At 50.2% G+C, this 20,531-nt stretch overlaps 1 protein-coding gene across 1 annotated transcript in view; it reads right to left on the bottom strand.

Annotated features, from left to right (window-relative positions):
- Window positions 1-9,316, bottom strand: part of LOC125945232 (uncharacterized) — an 83,698-nt gene extending 74,382 nt beyond the window's left edge. Inside the window, exons 1-2 of the mRNA XM_049666899.1 lie at window positions 9,034-9,316; window positions 2,745-2,844 (exon numbers count right to left, since the gene is read on the bottom strand). Of these exons, the coding sequence (XP_049522856.1) occupies window positions 2,745-2,844; window positions 9,034-9,267 (334 nt within the window). The 5' untranslated portion in view covers window positions 9,268-9,316. The remainder of the gene's footprint in view (window positions 1-2,744; window positions 2,845-9,033) is intronic.
- Between the last annotated feature and the right edge of the window lie 11,215 nt (window positions 9,317-20,531).

Genomic DNA, 20,531 nt, shown 5'->3' with positions numbered 1-20,531 from the left:
CTAAAGCGCCCTTAGGTGTTGATGCACCCACGCTGACGCCTGGTGGCACGTCTCCTCCATCACGACTACCAACGTCGATGACCATGAGCAACCGTCGTGCATATGGAAGCTGCACTACGCTGCACACGCTAGCACAACGCGAAAGACGAAGCACGTAACTGACACACTAATACAACGCGCAAGACAAAGCACGTAACTGAATCGTCACCGAGTCAAATCAGCGCGTACAGCGCGTCGTAATTGCAGCCTCCGCGATCAACTTCAGAAACATTTTCAGAGCTAATTGCGGAGGCCACGCTCCGCTGTGCTGAGTATGGTGAACGCCACCTAGGTGGCGTTGGTAGTGCCTCTTGATGCCAGCGTCCCTTCGAATGCTGGCATCGAGGCGTCGTAGTGCTGAGACCACCGAAGCGTTCACTCTCGGTGCGCGTTAGTGTCAAAATGCAGTACTTCTCTTTTCTGCTCGTAGGCGGCGGCACCGCCCCGAGCAAGAGCGTGGGTACACGGAGGAGTGTTAAGCCCAGACCACACGTACGCTTGCGGACGCGCGTAAGCTCGCGTCTACGCGCCTTGCGGTTGCCGCGCCTAGCGAGGAATGGCGGTTTGCATCCACAAATACGCGCGACAGCGCGCGCCACTGGCTTCACTTGTTTACACCTTGGCAGACGCCACTTCGTATCAAAATGCTTCAAAATGCTTCAAAATGCTTCAAAATGCTTCGATATCTATAAACGTAATTGTTATCTTTTTGGAGCTGTTAGATCAGCACGAAAAGTGAAGAAAAAGCACTTTCTTGCATGATATAATTCTGCTTAACTGAGAGTTGAATGTACCGCGCCGTCGCTGCGTAGCCAGGCGCGCCGACGCGAGGCAGCGAGGCAGCCCAGGCGCGCGATAACTGAGAGGAGCTGATCACCGAGATCGCGCCGCGTTTCGACGCGTACGAGCCGTGACGCACCGTCTGCGCATGCGTGGGCGTGCGGACGCGAGCTTGCGCGCGTTTGCAAGCGTACGTGTGGACTGGGCTTTAGATATATAAGGCGCGTCTGTGTAGCTCTCTGCAAATGCGTTTGTGGCGCAATGGGTTAAACGCTCGGCGATCTATCGTCGCGGACCGAGAGGTCGTTGGTTCGATTTCCAAATTTTGCATGTTTGTGGAACTTTTTCTTCTGGTTTCTTTCTTTGTATTATGTTCTATGACGTATTTCCGTGTCGGAAATACGTCAGTGAAGTCTTGGTGGACCCCGGCATAAAACACTTTCGTGTTAAAAAAGACAATTTCCCCAGCACATTGTCCTAAGCATGCAACCAAACGTTATTGCTAAGTTTTCACTCCAACTCGAAGAGGGCACCGATGGAAGTCGTAAACCAATCCATTCCTGCGTTGCGCCCGCGCTACGTCGTCCTTCTGGCATTCGGGAGAACTTCTCTATTTCGTTCCTCGTGAAGACCTCGCTGCGTAAAACTTAACTGACGCACTAAAAAGCGAACCTGGGAAACTTGGCCGGCAATTTAGCATGATTAGATGTCAAGGACTGATGACGCAGAGTCTATGAGTGCGCAATTATGCGACGCGCAGACGCTCATCAGAAGGGATTTGTCAAACACGTTGTATGCGCAATGCTCGTAACGTCCCCGCAATCTCTGTTCAAACAGAGGGACCTCATCGGCGCATATCTACTTCATGTTTCATGCTGCTTCATAAATATACTTCCCTATCTAACCACTACACACGCAATTTATGTTACAATTTATCAATGCACATTAAACATTGAAGAGGCCAGTGTATTCAGTTTTTAAATTATCAGGAGGTTCCTGTTCTTGGTTTGTGGCACTTTAGCACACTTCTCATTACTGTTTATCTTTTTGCCTGGACAAGACTGTTGGGACTCTGCACCTCAACGCCTTCCAATACCCCTCCCCCCCTCCCCAAGAAAAGCATATACCCTTCCTACATGCTTGCGCGCTCTCACGACAAACCAAAACACCCCTTCCGAAAAACAACGAGCAAGTCTTCAGTTCAACGCGACAGATACTAATACGGCAGGTTTGTCATAGTAAACATCTGGTGCAATGTGCCGTATCTGCATTTACCGCTAAATGCCATCGCGCAGAATAGGTGCCGCACTTTTTCCTCGTCGTATCTGTCAGATATAAAGCGGTGCTCCTTTGGTACCACTTCGGTTTCAGTATTGTCTTAATTGAGCGTCAAACTTCGGTTATGAATGTATGTCGCATTAGAAGTGATTCCTTTAAAAATGAGGCAGAAATAAAACGCGACTGCTTCAAAACTTGCCATATATAGCTTATAGCTGCCCCAAAGGCTTTTCGAAAGGGGGGGGGGGGGGAATTCGGGTAAAAAAGTGTTCTGAAACTCACGTTATAAGCTGCAATGTCTGCCTCGCCCTACAACTGCTCTGCAAAAGCGCAATGTTCCCAACGCTCACAGTATTTTCCTTTTTTTTAATTGTACAGTGTAAAAAACACGCTGTGTGCGTACTTGCATCTTCGATAATGCTCGGCTTTGAGATTCCCGGAAACGGGCCAAAGTGAAATTTTAGCTAGCGTACATAAAGAAATAAAAACGCTTCCTACAATATTTTTCGGCTGCGTTCAGTCCTGTTTCATCATAGGTTTCGTTGTCCGCCCACAACAGACGTCATGCACCGAAATGTATACGGAAGGAAATGTAAAGTAGTATGTTCAAGGCAAAAATTGTTACATAGGTGCCTTTTAGCTCCTACCTGGACGCTTTGTCGTCTGAGTGTCAGTCTTGACGTTCTTTGAACCTGTCCGTCGAAAGGGTTTAGAAGTGTTGCTTTTCTCGCCCGCTTCTTCCTTCACCTACAAGCAATCACGCCACAAAAATGAGAATGTAAATACTGAGGAACGCGTCTCACTGTAAATCAAGCTAGCTAATAAACGCCGTACATTCTTTGCATATCTAGCAGTATATTGAGTAATTAAAGATAACCGCCCAAGCACTTTGTACTGGTGGTGTTTATCACTGTATTAATTCCGACCGTACATTAAAGTATTTCTCAATTATTGGTTACGCCTTTGTGTTTGTTAATGAGGTTACACACACGTTCGGCTGCGACGGAGAAAACAACGTCACTGACGGTATATATGCCCGCAGTATGCTGTTGTCGCAATTGCCGCTTGCGATCTTCAAAATTAAATTGCTTCAAAATTAAACTTGTCCGTCACGTGAGACAATGAATGGCTCATACCCCCTTAGGCTCATGCCCCCGTAAACGCGGCCTCCCCATTACTGCGACAGAAGAGAATTGAAATCCTACGTTGTAATGATGAGAGGCAACAGAACCAGCTGTGGAAGAAGACGACGAACGCGGCAGCCGTGGCACGAGCGCGTTCGCGCGGTTGCGCCAAGGGGCACCAACGACCAGCTGTGGAAAAGGACGGCCATGCTCGCTGACGACGACAGTTTCTGCGTGCAGGCGACGGACGGACCAATCGGCTAGCCATACACAGCCTCGCTGTAAAAATGAGGCTACTAGGCACGAGGTGCCGTTTGACCGCCACCGCCTGAAGCACATGCAAATAAGGATCACGTGCAGGAACGCCTTTCTGCACAGCCAGGTGCTTTCTGTTCAGGCGTATGAGTTTGTAATAATTACACTTACGCGGCAATGTTTCCTTCTTCTATTTGAATTATTTTAAGCAGCATGAGCAATATAGTGCTCTGCAATACCTCAGACCATCAGCCCGACAATCCATCTAAAAAAACGCCGCATATCCACGAAGTGAATGATGATGAGTGGGCGAAGCTCCGGAGGGAATCATCGGTAAACCGTGAATCTTCCGTGTAATTCGCCCAGTCTCGCCGCACTAAATCGAACGATTGACTTCCACCAATGACACGCGCCATATGTGACGTCATTCCTATTTTATAACAGCGCCCTTCATTATAATTGCACCATCTCCCGCTTAAGGGTACGCTAGCACAAACGCGTTAGAAACGTGCAGTACTCTCTTGTAAGGGGGAGAGGCCACAGCGTCTTACGCAGCCGTTTACACATGCCGGAACGTGCACCGCGTTTGCCGACGCCATCACATGACTGCTAACAGAGTATAATCCCCGTATTCATAAACGCTCCTCGACTTGAACTTGACGTGCGTTTTCAACGCGTTTCGAACGCGCTGCCCAAGGCGGTGGCAAGTCAAGTTCAAGTCGAGGAGCGTTTATGAATACATGGTAAGGCAGAGAGGCCACAGCGTCTTACACCAGCTTCTTACACGGGCCGTAACGCGCTAGCACAAACGCGTTAGAAACGCGCAGTCTTTCGTTAATGTAGACCCACACCCTAAGGAGCTTCGCCCCTAAAAAACGCCGCATATCCACGAAGTGAATGATGATGAGTGGGCGAAGCACCGGGGGATCATTCGGGCAAAACGCCGGAAGCGTTCTCCGGAAGCCGGAGGCTGGCTTCCGGCTTCCGGAAGCCGGAGCTTCGCGTACAAATACTATATACATATATATATATATATATATATATATATATATATATATATATATATATATATATACAGTTAAACCTGGATATAACGAAATTGACAAATTCCCGAAAACTTCGTTATTAAGAGGATTTCGTTATATGCAGATTCGGCACGAAAATTCGAAAGAGAAACGCTTACCGTATTTACTCGATTCTAACGCGCCCTCGATTGTAAAGCGCACCCGTTTTCCGTTTTCGTCGAAGCACTCATCCTCGGAATGCCACACCAGGTACCGGATGCGTGGACGCGTGTCGTTTCGCACAAGCGCGAGACATCGGATACGAAGAGCGAGCGTCACGATGGCGTCGTATCGTCGTATAGTGTTACAGTAGAACCCCACTGTTACGTTCGCGGGTGCTGAGTTTTCCCGGCTGTTACGTTGTTTTCGGCCGATCCCGGCACAGCTCCCATAGAAGCCAATGCATTGGTAACCCCGCTGTTGCGTCGCAACTGTGGGACCGTTTCCGCATCATACGATGCTGAACTGCCACCCCGCACCGGTCCGAGCGGCCATTTTGACTTTTCATGTCGTTTGGCTTGGTGGCTTGACGATGGCATTGACCGCCCAAAGTGCCGGGGGCGACAACTATGACGTATTTTCGGTTTCCGCCAGCAAAAGTATGGCCCTTGAGATCCGCATTAGCTATATAAAGATGCTGTCTATGACACGTTGTGGCCCTAAAATTGGTTTTGGCTCATATATGTTCCGTATAAAGTCCAAGGGCGATAACGCAGTCGCCGCGCGCCGTATGCTCTATGGGCGAGTGAACACGTGCGAGGGGAGCCGACGACCGCGTCTAAATCTCGCGCGCGCAAGAAAGAAAAGCAGGGAGGAAGCGCGCCTTCTTCCGCACCGGCGAGGGAGCGAGGGGGGGAGGGATAGCGGGTGGCGTTGTAGTGTACTCTGGCATCAACTGCGTACTGCGCGGCGGCGCGCGATCTGCGTTGGGGCAGAGTCCAGGCAGTGTATGTGCGTCGGCGGCTCGTAGCGTTGTGCGTGCTGTGTGTCCTCGGCGCTCAGTTTGCGTTGAAGCGATAGACAACAGTATGAAGGTCACTTCGCTCGCTTGTGCAGCGGCGCTTCCACACTCCGCCAGCGTTTGACAGCGCGTGTCCGCGCTCATCGAGTGTGATGTGTCACAGCGTCTGCCAGCGCGTCGGCAACATCAACAGGAAAAGGAGAGTGCCGGCTTGGCGGGCTTAAAGTCCCTAGGGACTTTAGGCGGGATAGGCCAGCTGCAGCAAGCGGCAGGATCAGGTTTGACTGAAGGTAGGGGGAAAGATCACGCCCGCGGCGGTAAGATCGCCAGGTCGAGGGATGCAGGCCCGCCTCGCACACGCTCGCACGCACGCACACGTGCGCTCGCTTCGAATTCCGTCGCAGCGGAGAAGGTGCTTCCAGTTGCTGCTCGCGAAAAAATGACAATATTTGGGGCGAAATCTCTAGGTTGTCGGCGGGGAAAATTCCTTATTTCGAGGGAGTCTCCCGCTGCCACTTCGTTACCTAGAGGTCTCAAATACATGTGCTTCAATGGAGTAACGGCGGGGAATAGAAAAACTTCGTTATATCCAGGAATTCGTTATAGGGAGGTTCGTTATAAGCAGGTCTAACTTATATACATACATATATATATATATATATATATATATATATATACATACGTGTGCGTGTGTCTGTATACATATAGATATACTGTACATGTGTACAGTATATACAGCGCTTATATAGCCCTTGTGCACCGCAGCGCCCCTAGCGGTCTCCATGCAAACCAGAGCAACGGACGACGAGGGACAAGGCTCGGCCCTGAGGTGCTTCGCCCCTAAAATTAAGCCACAAGCACACGCACAGAGCTCGCGTGCCAACGCCAAGTAGTCTTTAGCTTCGATCAGTGGGTGCGCCGCTTGTCGTACGTGGGAGCACGGTGCAAGAACCGTGGGAGCAAGTACCACGGCCAGTGCAGGCCTCGTGCATCGGCAACAGCGGGATCCGCCATGGCACCACCAGTCAAGGACTGTTGCCTAGGAACCACGTAGAAAAAAAATGCGGCCAGCTTGACACTAGCGGTGCCAAGTCTGAAGAAACAGCGGAGCTGGGCGACGTTCCTTAGCAACTAGTTGTTGTATACTTAACGTGGCTTAACTTGGCTTTTCCTAGGCAAGGTTGCGTTATCAGGGCAAGGCAAGGCTATCAGGTCAAGGCGTTGACGCTTGGCCTGATTCTCGCGTTCTCGATAGGTATTCCGGATCGGCTCGGCGACGTCCTTTATCGGCGGCTTTGTTGGCGAGGTCGGCTGGATCGGCACGAAGACTGCGATTCCTTTCCCGCGTGGCTTGGAGGTGCTTCTCTCTACGGGCAGCCTCTTCTCCCGGCGTCAAGGTGCGCTTAGGTCGAGCCATATCTCGGTAGAGCGGAGAAATGCCCGGGCGCAGCCGCGCGCACGCTTTCATTAAGGCGGTCACATGACTCTGCTGAACAGGTGCTCCGCGCAGCTACGTCGTCAATGTCCAGGCTACTACTAAGTGGTTCATTTGGAAAGGAAGGGGGTTGGCGCTATCTTCTGCAGCCCTTGAGGGAGCACGGCTCAGCGCCAACGGGGGGGGGGGGGGGGGGGGGAGAGTGGGAGAAAAGGAGGGTGTAGAGGAAGGTGTTGGTGTCGCCATGGCAGGGGCGAAGCAGACCGGCGGGCAGGAACGGGGTCACGCCATCCGGAGGGTAGGGCCTTGACAGCTCGCGTCTGGCCTGGTGTGGTCAGCCAATCCAGGCTCTTCTCGAGAGATAGATGCTCCTCCTCGCTCAACCAGTTTTAATGAGAAATCGTTTAATGGCTCATACTCGCGGCGTCCGACCGTCCGTCCGTCCGGGCCCTGGAACGGTACCAGCTGTAGCCTCTCCACCTCACACTCTCTCAGCAATCACATGATGGCACAGCGGCGCATAGCCACAGTTGCGCTATCACAGCTGTGGCCTCTCCCCCTTACACTCTCTCAGCAATCACGGGACAGCACAGCGGCGCTCGCGGCAACGCTCCTTCGTCAGACGTTTCGTTACAGCAATCGAGTTCGTCGGATGGCTCCCAAGCGGCCCGGTGATGATTCCACGGCATGCGGTTCGGAGAAGCGCCCCAAGAATGTGGATTCCCCCGGTACCAAACGCCAGAAGAAGAATGAGCCAATGCGCATGCGGCGGTAGGTAGTCGAATGGGCACAGGCTTTTGCCGAACACACTTTGAATTTACAAATTGTCCGTCAACTTTGTTAGCGTTGCACACCGGAATTTCGCCAAGCTTAAGGTGTCCGGAACGCGCTGGAAATTCCGTCGCCCGTGGAAGCCGATGCGTCTTATGCCCACAGGTAGCACCGTTCGGGCCAGCCAAGAGGCCACGAATTCAGCTAGGGCTGTCACACGTTCGCTCCCATTGCAGACCTGACGCGGCAGGCCACACCTTGTTATTAACAGCGAAGCTGTTTAAGCCAGCCGTAATTTGTGCTGCGTAGCAAGAAACTACCAAGAAAGAAAAGAAACTTTCTTGCCGAGGGGGGATTCGAGCCCGCGTACCCCCGGTACCAAAGCGAGCGTCGTAACCACTAGGCTATACGTCCATGCCTGCAGAGCATGCATTTATGCGAACCACATGATTGCGTTCGAGCGTCGTCGTCGTGCACAGCTGGCGCGTTCGTACGCTTGTGCTCTGCGAGGTGAAGCTATGTTTACGCGCTATGAGAGCGAGAATGAGACGCATTCACGGAGCGTGTCGCCTGGAACGCGGTGTCGGCATTGGAACGCGGCGTCGGTGGTTCAAGCTGCGCTATTCAACGCGCTGTGACGGCCGTGGGTCCGAGACGCGCGAAAAGAAATTATCATCATGATCATTAGTAATAAGAAGAAAAGTTTGCGCGCACTTCCGGAAAATGCTGGGCTACGATCGCCCATGCAGTTTCGCTGTTTCAAGCGTTGCGCGGCCGAGTGCAAGGTTAAGCGTTTTCTTTTTAATCCAGCGGCCGTGCAAGTACACATGCCCGCGTCCGCTTCCATCACACATAGCACGTGCTCTCTTTGTGGCGTCCGTAGGATTCGAAGCGCGCTGTGTCGCGTTTCTTCGCCGGCGTGGTTCCCGAACGCGCGACCGTAGACGCAGTCAGCTACGCGTTGTTAGTATAAATGCGCCATTTCATCCTGTCGGATTACCAGAGCTTCGCTTACATCGATTGCCAAAGCACGTGATATCTGCCTGAAAATAGGCGAGGCAGAAGCCTTCTCAATGATCTACATGCCGCACGTGCCTGGCTTGAACCTTGAATGCTGCCAAAGAAAAATCACTAAATTAAAGCGGGAATGTAAGCTAGCAAAGAAACGTTCTGGCCTCCTTTCCACCCCGTCCCCCGCTTAGACTGACCCGTGTGTCTGACCCCGGTTCGGGTTGTTTCCGCGCAGGCTACTTTACCAGTCGAAAGGAAATAATCCACTACATGCGATGCCCGAAGCAGTCAGCCAGACCGCTGTGATGTTCTCACCTCCCGAGATGCCGGCTGCTCATCTCCTTGGCCATTCTGCGGCAGGTCGTTCGCAGCAGTGCGTTCCTCGGGCGCCGACTTCTGCGGTGCAACTGCGCCGGGTACAGGCAGCTGGCTCGAAGGTGCTCCCGCTGCCGGTCCCGGACGCACCCGTTTACCGCGCCCTCGGCCCGAAGCTTTCTTCTTGCCGGCTGACAAAGGGCCCGGCATGTCGCCGCCTCCTGTGCGTTCCATAGTCGCTAACACAAAGCGCGTTCTGTAGCCTCTATGGAACGGCCGCGCGTGCTGCGCTGGCTGATGATGCGGCACACTTCGTCGTCTTCTTGATCGCCGGCCTGACTGAAAGCGAGTGCCACGGAAAAAAAAATCAAATTTCGCCCATACCGCGATGCAGAATATTGCTACATGCCTATTACGTTGTAGCGCCTCAGCATGCGGCGCCCGTCAAGGAAGACGAAGTTGGCATTCGAACGCGCGGCAGGTGCAGAGCGAGAATAAAAAAAATCAGTTCGAAAACTCAACGCTGTCAGGGCTGGATCTTTCTCGTGTTAGCTCCGACAGTTAATGGTGACCCGATAATGAACACGCAACCCCAACCATCCCGCATGGATCCCGCCGGCTCTTCCACCCAGCCTACCGGTCCTGACGCCCAAGAAGACGCCAGACCTAACAGTGCTGCGGTGGCTGCGATCCAACACGTCAACCTGCCACCATTTTGGCCAAACAACCCCTGCACATGGTTACTGCAGGTCGAGGCGTACTTCCGTCTACGGCAAATCACCAGCCAACAGACCAGGTACTGGCATCTGGTGTTCTCCTTACCTCCGGACGTAGCCGAAGACTTCACAGATATTTTAGCTTCGCCGCACCCGAGCCATCCCTACGACACGTTGAAGGAAGCTATCATTTCCCGCAAGTCCGAGTCTGAACACAGCAGACTCCAACATCTCCTCACGGCCACAGAGCTCGGTGACCGTCGCCCATCCCAGCTCCTGCGACACATGCGCCAGCTCATTGGCGGGACCTCCGCCCCTCAAGAGGAGAAGCTTTTGCGTGAGTTGTTCCTTCAGCGCTTACCGCAGAGCATGGTCCCGGTCCTCGTCGCTGCAGGAGATGTCCCAGTAGACACGCTCGCTGAAATGGCTGATCGAGTGGCAGACTACTCGCGGGCACATAGCCTCAACGCCATGACCACGTCGCCACCGGCCACCGCTGCAGACCCCGCGCTCGCGAGCATCGACAACCGTTTGGACGCCATTGTCAGACGTCTCGATGACTGCGTACCTGCGCATCGCCGATCGGCATCCAGGTTCCAGTTCCACAGTCGCTTCTCGACGTCTCCACGCTCTCCGGGACTTCAGACAACCGACGCGCCACGGGACGACTCGTCCTCGACCATGTGCTGGTACCACCGCCGATTTGGGGCCTCTGCACGCAAGTGCACTCGCCCGTGCTCCTGGTCGGGAAATGCGACGACCGGCCACTGACGGCGGCGAGTGGTCCTGGTAGAACGTCATGCCGCCTTTTCTATGTTTCTGATAAGATCACTGGCGCTTGCTTCCTCGTCGACACAGGAGCCCAGGTTAGCGTCATACCGGCCTCCTGTGCAGATCGCCGTCGCAACGAACAGACCTGCCCACTCCAAGCGATCAACAACTCCGCCATTCCCACATACGGCCAACGCTCTCTTACACTTGACTTTGGACTACGCCGTACGTTCCGCTGGATTTTCATCCTCGCTGACGTCTCGCAAGCTGTTCTTGGAGCTGACTTCCTCAGTTTTTTCAACCTTACTGTGGACATGCATGCTCATCGCCTCATCGATCTCAACACGCGCCTATCCATCAACGGTATACCCTGCACTTCCTCGTCAACGAGCCTTCGAGCTCTCACACCTGCTTCACCGTATGCAAAAATTCTCGCTGACTTCCCCAACCTCACGAAGCCGCACACCAGAGAGTCACCGGTGAAGCATTCCGTCACTCACCACATTGTGACCACTGGACCTCCCGTTTTTACACGGCCTCGTCGACTTTCTGGAGAACGCCTCACCATCGCCCGCCGTGAGTTTGAGCACATGCTTGAACTTGGCATTGTGCGGCCTTCCTCCAGCAACTGGGCATCGCCACTCCACATGGTCCCGAAGAAAGATCCTGGCGACTGGAGACCATGTGGGGATTACCGCGCTCTCAATGCCCACACCTTACCAGACCGCTACCCACTTCCTCACATACAGGATTTCACATCAAATTTGGCTGGGTGCACGATCTTCTCTAAGATTGACTTAGTGAAGGCTTACCATCAGATTCCTGTAGAACCCGCTGACATTCCGAAGACGGCCATCATCACCCCATTTGGCTTGTTCGAATATGTAAGGATGCCTTTTGGACTGCGCAACGCAGCACAGACTTTTCAGCGCACTATCAACGAGGTCACGCGAGGTCTCGATTTCGTATTTGCCTACCTTGATGACCTCCTGGTAGCAAGCTCATCGGGCCCTGAGCATGAATATCACCTGCGCACCCTGTTTCACCGTCTGGATGATTACGGCCTCGTCATAAATCCCAATAAGTGCGTCTTCGGCGTCGCTACAATCGAGTTCTTAGGCCACCTTGTCACTCCACAGGGTATACAACCGCTCGCCAGCAAAGTGAAGGCTATCCAAGACTTTCCACCCCCGACATCAATGAAACGACTCCGAGAATTCCTGGGCCTACTAAACTTCCATCGCCGCTTTCTTCCTAAGTGTGCCACTTTCCTAAAGCCCTTAACCGACCTATTAGCTATAAAAAAAGACCCGGCTGCGCCACTGGAATTGACCGACGACGCCGCATCTGCCTTCGCCACTGCCAAAAAGGCTCTGGCAGACGCCACCATGCTCATACATCCCGTTCCTGATGCCCCAATTCGTCTCATCACCGATGCATCGAGTGTAGCAGTTGGCGCTGTTCTCGAGCAGCACGCATCAGGTTGGCAGCCCCTTGGATTCTTCTCGCAAAAACTCAAACCACCGGAAGTAAAATACAGTACATTTGCCCGAGAACTCCTTGCTGTGTACCTCGCCATCAAGCATTTCCGCCATTTACTGGAGGGCCGGGACTTTTACGTCGTTACAGACCACAAGCCCCTGACGTTTGCCTTCCATCGCAATCACAGCAATTACACTGCAAGGGAGATCCGTCAACTATGCTTTATCTCCGAATTCACCGTGGATCTCAGACACGTACACGGGTCGGAAAATGCCGCCGCTGATGCACTCTCACGCATCGATGCCTTGTCGACCCAGCCACCACTAGACATGGAAGAGCTAGCAGCTGCCCAGAGCAACGATCCTGAGCTGCATAGTCTTCGCTCTTCATCCACGTCTCTATCTTTAACGGAGTGCCTACTTCCATTTTCTACCTCATTAATAACGTGCGAAACGTCTACTGGTGTTCCTCGGCCCTTCGTGCCTAAAGCGTTTCGTCGTGCAATTTTTGATCAATTGCACAACATGAGCCATCCGGGTATTCGTGCGACCCAGAAGCTAGTCACATCTCGTTTCCTTTGGCCAAGTATCAATGCTGACGTCCGACGCTGGGCGCGAACCTGCCTTCAGTGCCAGCGTGTTAAAATTCACCGTCACACGGTCACTGCACCATCCCCCTTTCGGCCTCCCGACGCAAGGTTTTCCCACGTCCATCTCGACATCGTCGGCCCTCTTCCACCATCACAAGGGGCCTGTTACCTACTGACATGTGTGGATCGCTTCACCAGATGGCCGGAAGCGTTTCCCGTTTCCGACATTACAGCACCGACAGTGGCCAAGGCTTTCACAAACGGCTGGGTATCACGCTTTGGATGCCCTTCTGTCGTCACCACTGATCGCGGTCGTCAATTTCAATCGGCCCTTTTCACCGCACTTGCCAATATCTTGGGCATTCGACACATTCACACGACTGCCTACCATCCTTCAGCCAATGGCATGGTCGAACGGCTTCATCGACAACTGAAAGCTGCCCTCACTGCTCACCAGCCAAGAGAACGTTGGCTTGATCACCTCCCCTTCGTACTTCTGGGCATCCGATCAGCATTGAAGACGGATCTCGGCTGCTCGTCAGCTGAACTAGTCTATGGCGTGTCTCTGCGTCTTCCAGGTGAATTCTTTGAGCCGTCGTCGCCCCCTTCCACTCATGATGCCGCTACGTACATTCGAGAGCTGCGCACCACGTTTCACGACCTTGCTCCTGTAATTCCTGCCGACCGACACCCCCAATCTGTCTTCGTCAGCCAGGATCTGCATGACTGCAGTCACGTTTTCGTTCGGCGTGACCAAATACGGCCACCACTCACACCGGCCTATGATGGCCCATTTCGCGTCCTCCATCGTACACCTAAAACGTTCACGCTGGACATCAACGGTCGTGAAGACGTCGTGGCTGCCGATCGACTAAAACCTGCATACATTGCCGCTCTCGCGTCCGCGGAGCTTCCATCTCAAGTCTGGACTCCCACATCCAAGCACGTTCACTAGGCGACTCCTATGGCTCACGCTCTACGGGGGGGAGCCCTGTAGCGCCTCAGCATGCGGCGCCCGTCAAGGAAGACGAAGTTGGCATTCGAACGCGCGGCAGGTGCAGAGCGAGAATAAAAAAAAAATCAGTTCGAAAACTCAACGCTGTCAGGGCTGGATCTTTCTCGTGTTAGCTCCGACAACGTGTTTCTTGTGGACGATGCGCGTGGGCGTCCCGACGAAGAAGACGAACTGCTCCTTGCTCTCGAGCTCTCGGCTGAATGTATTTATAAATTAATTTATTTCAAATTTCTATCATAATACCACCCGGTTCGTGGCCTATCCCCCTCAGTGGGTTGTGCCAAGTGTTGAGGCATCATCATCATCATCATCATCATCATCATCATCATCTGAACTGGCCAGCGATGTAGTTGCCTTTTGTAAATATCTATCTTTCTTTCTTTTTTTTTTAGACAACCAATACACATAGTTGCCCAGGGGAGCGTCGTAAAGGCACATAGAGCCTGACAGACCACCGATCACCCGCTTACACACACGTGAATAACCAGTCATACATAAAGTATGAACATAAGTTGGAAAAGAAAGCACATCGTGAATTTTTACATACGCAACCATAAAAAAAATACCTTATACACAGCTATTGACCCTTTTCGCGGCGATCCCGTGGGCGCTGCCATGTTTGATCACGTGGTGACGCGTCCATTGCTTGCCTAAACTGCCTATGTTGACTCCGTGTTTACAGTGGATGTGTATGACGCCGGTGCTGCTTAGCAAACTTCTGTTTTGGGAGATATTGTAGAGGGTGACTGGTTGAACGACACGAAGCTTCGGCCACAGCTGCAGAGCGCATGTAAAAGCGCTTTCGGAGGTCATAAAGTTTTGTCGAAACGGGGAACGCTGCTCACGCATGATGCTTGCTGTAAAAGCGGGGCTAAATATGCATCCGAAGCTATCCAAACTTTCCGCTCAGGAATTGAATCACGATTATAGTGTTTTGGTCTTCGCTCTTTATCTGGGAAATATTTTTAAGTAGCGGCTTCTCACGTTTCTGACTTAGTAAGGTTCCTCGGTGCGGTCACTATCTGATTATTTTCGGCCTAACCACTCGTGGGCATGCGCAGTTCCGTTAGATTTGTTCTTGCTGCGCACAAGGCTTGAAACGTAGCTGTTCGGCACATTATAATACCTTGTAGCAAAGACGCATCATCGCTAGTAACTCGCTTACTCTTGTGGACCGTCACGAAACATTCTGCTTCGACCATTCGTGCGCTATCGGTGTAGTACCGTCATTCATTGTGCGTAAAGAGTACGCATATGTTCAAGTGCGTGCCCATTCACTTATTCTTGACACGTTGGCGAAAGAGTGGGCGTAAGTTTCTGCGCAAGATGGGGTAGGTGTATGTAGATACTGTGCGCGAAACCTACTATGACATGAAGCGGCGCTACTCCCTTTATCTTTAACAAGCGGTACTCACTCTTGCCGACGTACCAGGGCTGAAGCCCTTCTCTTTGAAGGTTAGCAATACAACGCTGACGGATGAGCGAATTTGTGTCGCCTCGAGAAAATCTGTACATCTCGTAGTGCCGGAAACACGTACGGACAGTTGCAGCTGCGGTCCGTGAACTTGGCCCCACATGTTGATTACGTCTCTTAATATGGCAATCACTATTTTTGTAGCCGACTACTGCACACGTCTTCAATGCACATGACTCAAACCAGCATAATTCGAGCACAGTGCGTTAGCGAAAACTCAGCTGCATTTCTGACAGCTGATCGCACAGAAGCAAGGTAGAAGCGGTTCTGGTTTCGTATTCGTGCGCGGTCGCTGAGGCGACGTATGGCGCGTAACCGTAAGCGCCATCTCGTTTCTCTACAACAAACTGCTCTGCGAAAAGGGTCAATAGATAAGAAAAAAAACGAAAAAACAAACCGGTGTAGCATATGCAAGTTACATAACATAAGAGAAGGAAGTTAAAGTGGTGTTAAGTTAGCTTTGCATTATTAGAAGTTGGGCATGCATCTTCTTTTTCCAAACCCCACCCAGCTTTCCAAACCCCACCCATGTATGCATATATATATATATATATATACAATATTACCTTGACTAACAGTTACACGGGAAAGTTCGTGTGACCTCGAAAGATTGTTCACTGAAGTGACGAGCTCATATGAGTATTTGCAAGACCTCGAAGTAGGAGACACTTCAGTTTTACAGCCTCAGTCCCCTCGCACCACCAAAAGATTGGCGTCTCTTGGTTGAGCCATGCGAGAAGCGGATTCAGTTAAACACGTTATGGAGATACATGTGTTTTGTTAAACACGTTATGGAGATACATACAAGTACACATCTATGAAAAAACACTGTAACGCCTTGTAAAAGATTTAATGCAAAAGATACAATCAAGAAATCTTTTCCTGACCTAACATATATAAATATTCACAGATATATAACAATTTCTGAACACAACTTATGACTAGAATTATTAGCATAACTATAATGTGATTCAATAACGCCATAGTTTCATTACATGTCAAAGCATGCCTTATGCCTTTCGTTTCGTTTACTTTCAGGAGGCAGAACAAAGGATTACAGGAGTAAAAATAATCAGGTGCCTAAATAAATAAACATATTAACAAATAAATAAACAAGACAGCGATATCTCAAAAGCGCGAAAATACTCGATAGTGGGCTTGGTGGCTGTGCCACAAACGAGCCATCTAACCCTCTGCGTTTCGCCATGCAGGCCAATTTCCGAACTGCGCTACTGCTGATGCTTCTTCCTGGCTTGGTTGCGGTGTCATCATGCGCAGTGCCTTCTCAGGCGCCGTCACTCTGCGCTGATGACGTTCCTACAATATGCCTGTGGAAGCTGCCTACAACCAGTCTTTCTGCGCACCCACCATTGCCACATCCGCAACCACTGGTCCTCATCCCACCCTGGCTGGCCCCATCGTCAACGACAATCGTCTTGGAGCCTGCTATAAAGCTGGCGCCCCTATCCGCATCACCCTGTGGGCTTGGTGGCTGTGCCACAAACGAGCCATCTAACCCTCTGCGTTTCGCCATGCAGGCCAATTTCCGAACTGCGCTACTGCTGATGCTTCTTCCTGGCTTGGTTGCGGTGTCATCATGCGCAGTGCCTTCTCAGGCGCCGTCACTCTGCGCTGATGACGTTCCTACAATATGCCTGTGGAAGCTGCCTACAACCAGTCTTTCTGCGCACCCACCATTGCCACATCCGCAACCACTGGTCCTCATCCCACCCTGGCTGGCCCCATCGTCAACGACAATCGTCTTGGAGCCTGCTATAAAGCTGGCGCCCCTATCCGCATCACCCTGTGGGCTTGGTGGCTGTGCCACAAACGAGCCATCTAACCCTCTGCGTTTCGCCATGCAGGTTGGTCCATCGTACAGTTTATACGCTAAAAAAACCAGTCATTACGCGTTGGTACAACTGCCAAGCCCGCAGTGTTTGATTTGTATTTGTTGCGAATGTGTCGCGGTCGCGCGTGACTTGTTATTGCTCGCGGGTGATATTGAGACTAACCCCGGTCCCGAAATGGCAAATATTCTTGCAGAGCTCATGAAATTGTCCGCTGGACAGTCTCAACTACTAACAGAGGTACAAGAACTGAAAGCTCAACTTCTTCTAACTAGCAACGCTATCTCTGAACTCAGTACACGGCTGACTAGTGTGGAAACCAACTGTCTGCGTATTGAGCCTATGCGGCGGCAGCTGGAAACGTTACAGACAGACACACTTAATACAGCTAATCGAATGGTAAAACTGGAAAGCCGTTTTGACGATGCTGAGAATCAGTCCAGACGCAATAACTTGTTGTTCTACTCTATTCCCGACACCAACCCAAAAGAATCTTTCGCCAGTTCCGAAGAAATAGTCATTCGCCATTGCTCTCAGTACCTTAACTTCACATTAGATCCTCAATTAATTGAACGTGCACATCGACTGGGCAGACACACCCAAGGTCGAAACCGTCCAATTATTGTTAAATTGAATTCCTTCAAAACTAAAGAAGCGATTTTGTCTAATGGCCGTAAATTAAAGGGTACCCCTTACGGCATTGGCGAAGACTACTCCCGCCAAGTCCAAAATGCGAGGAGGCATCTTATCGCCTTTGCAAAAAACAAATCTATGCCTTATTCCCTTCATTACAAAACATTGCACATCAACTCCAAGAGATATGTCTTTGAAGAGTCATCTCAAAGTGTCCAAGAACTAACATAGCTATCACGCCGTCAAAAACTGCCTCACTGTGCGACACCTGCCGCTCGTTCAATTCCGTCATTTTCAGTTATCTACACTAACATACGAAGCATCCTTTCAAAACGTGATATTATATCAAATCTTGTCTCATCATCCGAAAGCAACCTGCTCATACTAACCGAAACATGGCTCACAGATGACGTTCCCGATAGTGAAATATTAGAAGACCTGCCAAACTTTGAACTAATCCGCAAAGATCGGCAAGGACGCAGAGGTGGGGGCGTCCTTATAGCCATTAAAAAAGAACTAACGTTTTCCACCGTTCACATAAGCTCTGACTTAGAAATTATATGGATCCTTGGTCGTGCCAAACCAAAACTACTACTTGTAGGTGTATGCTACCGCCCCCCCTGCAGTTTTGCCGATTTTCCCAGAAAACTGAATAACATCCTAAGCCAACTAGTTAAAAAATACCCTAACGCGCACATTCTGCTTTTCGGGGATTTCAATTATCCAAACATTGATTGGACTAACCCTGAAATAACTACCGGTAGCACTGAATCCAAAGAGTTCGTTAATGTCTGTCTGAATTATAACCTTTCACAATTGGTAACTGAACCAACGCGTGTCACACATGATAATGCCAACATTCTAGATCTAGTATTGTCTTCAAATCCTGAAACACTGTCGTCTCTTACTTACTGTAACGAAATAAGTGACCACAAAGTAATTCATGCTACATTCACCTTATTCCCGTCCCAGTGCCATACTCATAAAAAAACAATCCGCCTTTACGATAAAGGCAATTACCCAGCAATAAATATTGAATTAGAAGAATTTTACGAGGAATTTCAAACGGCATTTCAACAGCGATCTGTTCAAGAAAACTGGTCTCTTTTTCAGGAAAAAGTGGCACTTCTAACTGCAAAATACATACCAACATTATCGATTCATGCTAACCGCCATAAACCATGGTTCACAAAAAATCTGAAAAAACTCGAGAATAAGAAAAAGCGCCTTTTTCAACAAGCTAAGCAAAACCCGAACGATCACTCGTGGAACAAGTACTACGAAGCAGAACGCACTTATCTATCAGCAATCCGCTCACGCAAATACACTTTCTTTCATTTCGACCTGGCTAACATGATAAGCGAAAACCCAAAGAAATTTTGGCAAATCATTAACCCGCTGCCATCACGCACTATCTCCTTCCCGAATGAGCAGGGCGAAATTTTATCAGACTCCGACATTGCTAACACTTTTAATGCAGCCTTTTCTTCAGTGTTCACTAAAGAACCCGACACTCCCTTACCTACATTTCTTGCGCCGTCTCTACCTACAATGCCGGCTATCACTTTCTCGATACATGGAATTTCAAATATAATAGATAATATTAAACTTTCGTCATCCGCAGGTCTCGACGAAGTCACATCGAAATTTTTAAAAAACACCAAGTTCATCTCTGCGGCATGCCTAACATTGTTGTTTTCACAGTCACTGTCTTCTGGAAACCTTCCGAAAGAGTGGAACATGAGCAAGGTCGTTCCAGTCTACAAATCGGGCAATAAAAATGTGCCTTTGAATTACCGCCCCATTTCCATCACATCGGTGCCCTGTAAGATCATGGAACATGTCATATACACCCATATAATTAACTTCCTTGATACTAACAATTTCTTTGACCAATCCCAGCACGGATTCCGCAAGGGACTAACTTGCGAAACACAATTGGCTATTTTTCTTCACGATCTACACTCAAATCTCGATATTAACATACAAACTGACGCAATTTTCCTTGACTTCGCAAAAGCATTCGACAAAGTAGCTCACCAACGACTGCTCCTAAAACTTTCTCGGTTAAATCTACATCCTACAGTTTTAACATGGATCGAACAATTCCTTACTAATCGCATGCAGTCGGTGTACATCAATAACAATACTTCTGAGCCCCTACCCGTAACATCAGGCGTCCCCCAGGGCTCTGTATTAGGCCCCCTCCTATTTTTAATATACATTAATGATCTACCATTACACGTGTCGTGCAAAATCTGCATGTACGCTGATGATTGTGTCATTTACCGCTCAGTTACTAATAATAATGATCAAATTGCCCTTCAGGAAGACTTAAACAACATTCAAAATTGGTGTCAACGTTGGTTAATGGTCCTAAACCCTACCAAATGTAAAGCAATGTCGTTTTCTCGCCGTTCTAACCCTTTGGTATTTCAATACGAAATCACTAACGAACAAATTGAGTTTGTAAAGAATTATAAGTACCTGGGTGTTACCGTCTCAAATGATCTAGACTGGTGTCTGCATGTGACTAACGTTATCTCTTCAGCTAACAAATCACTTGGGTTCCTACGACGTCACTTAAAAAATGCACCGCAGCATGTTAAATTATTAGCTTATAAGACACTAATACGACCCAAACTGGAGTACGCATCAGCCATTTGGAGCCCTCGCCAGACTTTCCTCATTACCGCTCTTGAGGCACTTCAGAATCGGGCCATCCGGTTCATTCACTCCGCCTTTTCATACGATGTCAGTGTAACTTCGTTAAAAGCGGAATCGGGCATACAAACCCTTTCCCACCGCCGTCTAATTGCTAGCTTATCATTATTTCACAAATTCTACCACAGCGTACTCAATCGTGCACCATATATCTTGCCACCGTCACGCATATCCCATCGCATAGGACATTCCTTAAACGTAGCTCGTCCACGTGCGCGTACTATCACTTTTGCATCTTCTTTTT

Source organism: Dermacentor silvarum, chromosome 5, assembly GCF_013339745.2.
Source record: "Dermacentor silvarum isolate Dsil-2018 chromosome 5, BIME_Dsil_1.4, whole genome shotgun sequence".
NCBI classification, from domain to species: Eukaryota; Metazoa; Arthropoda; class Arachnida; order Ixodida; family Ixodidae; genus Dermacentor; species Dermacentor silvarum.
This window is presented reverse-complemented; position numbering and strand designations above follow the sequence as displayed.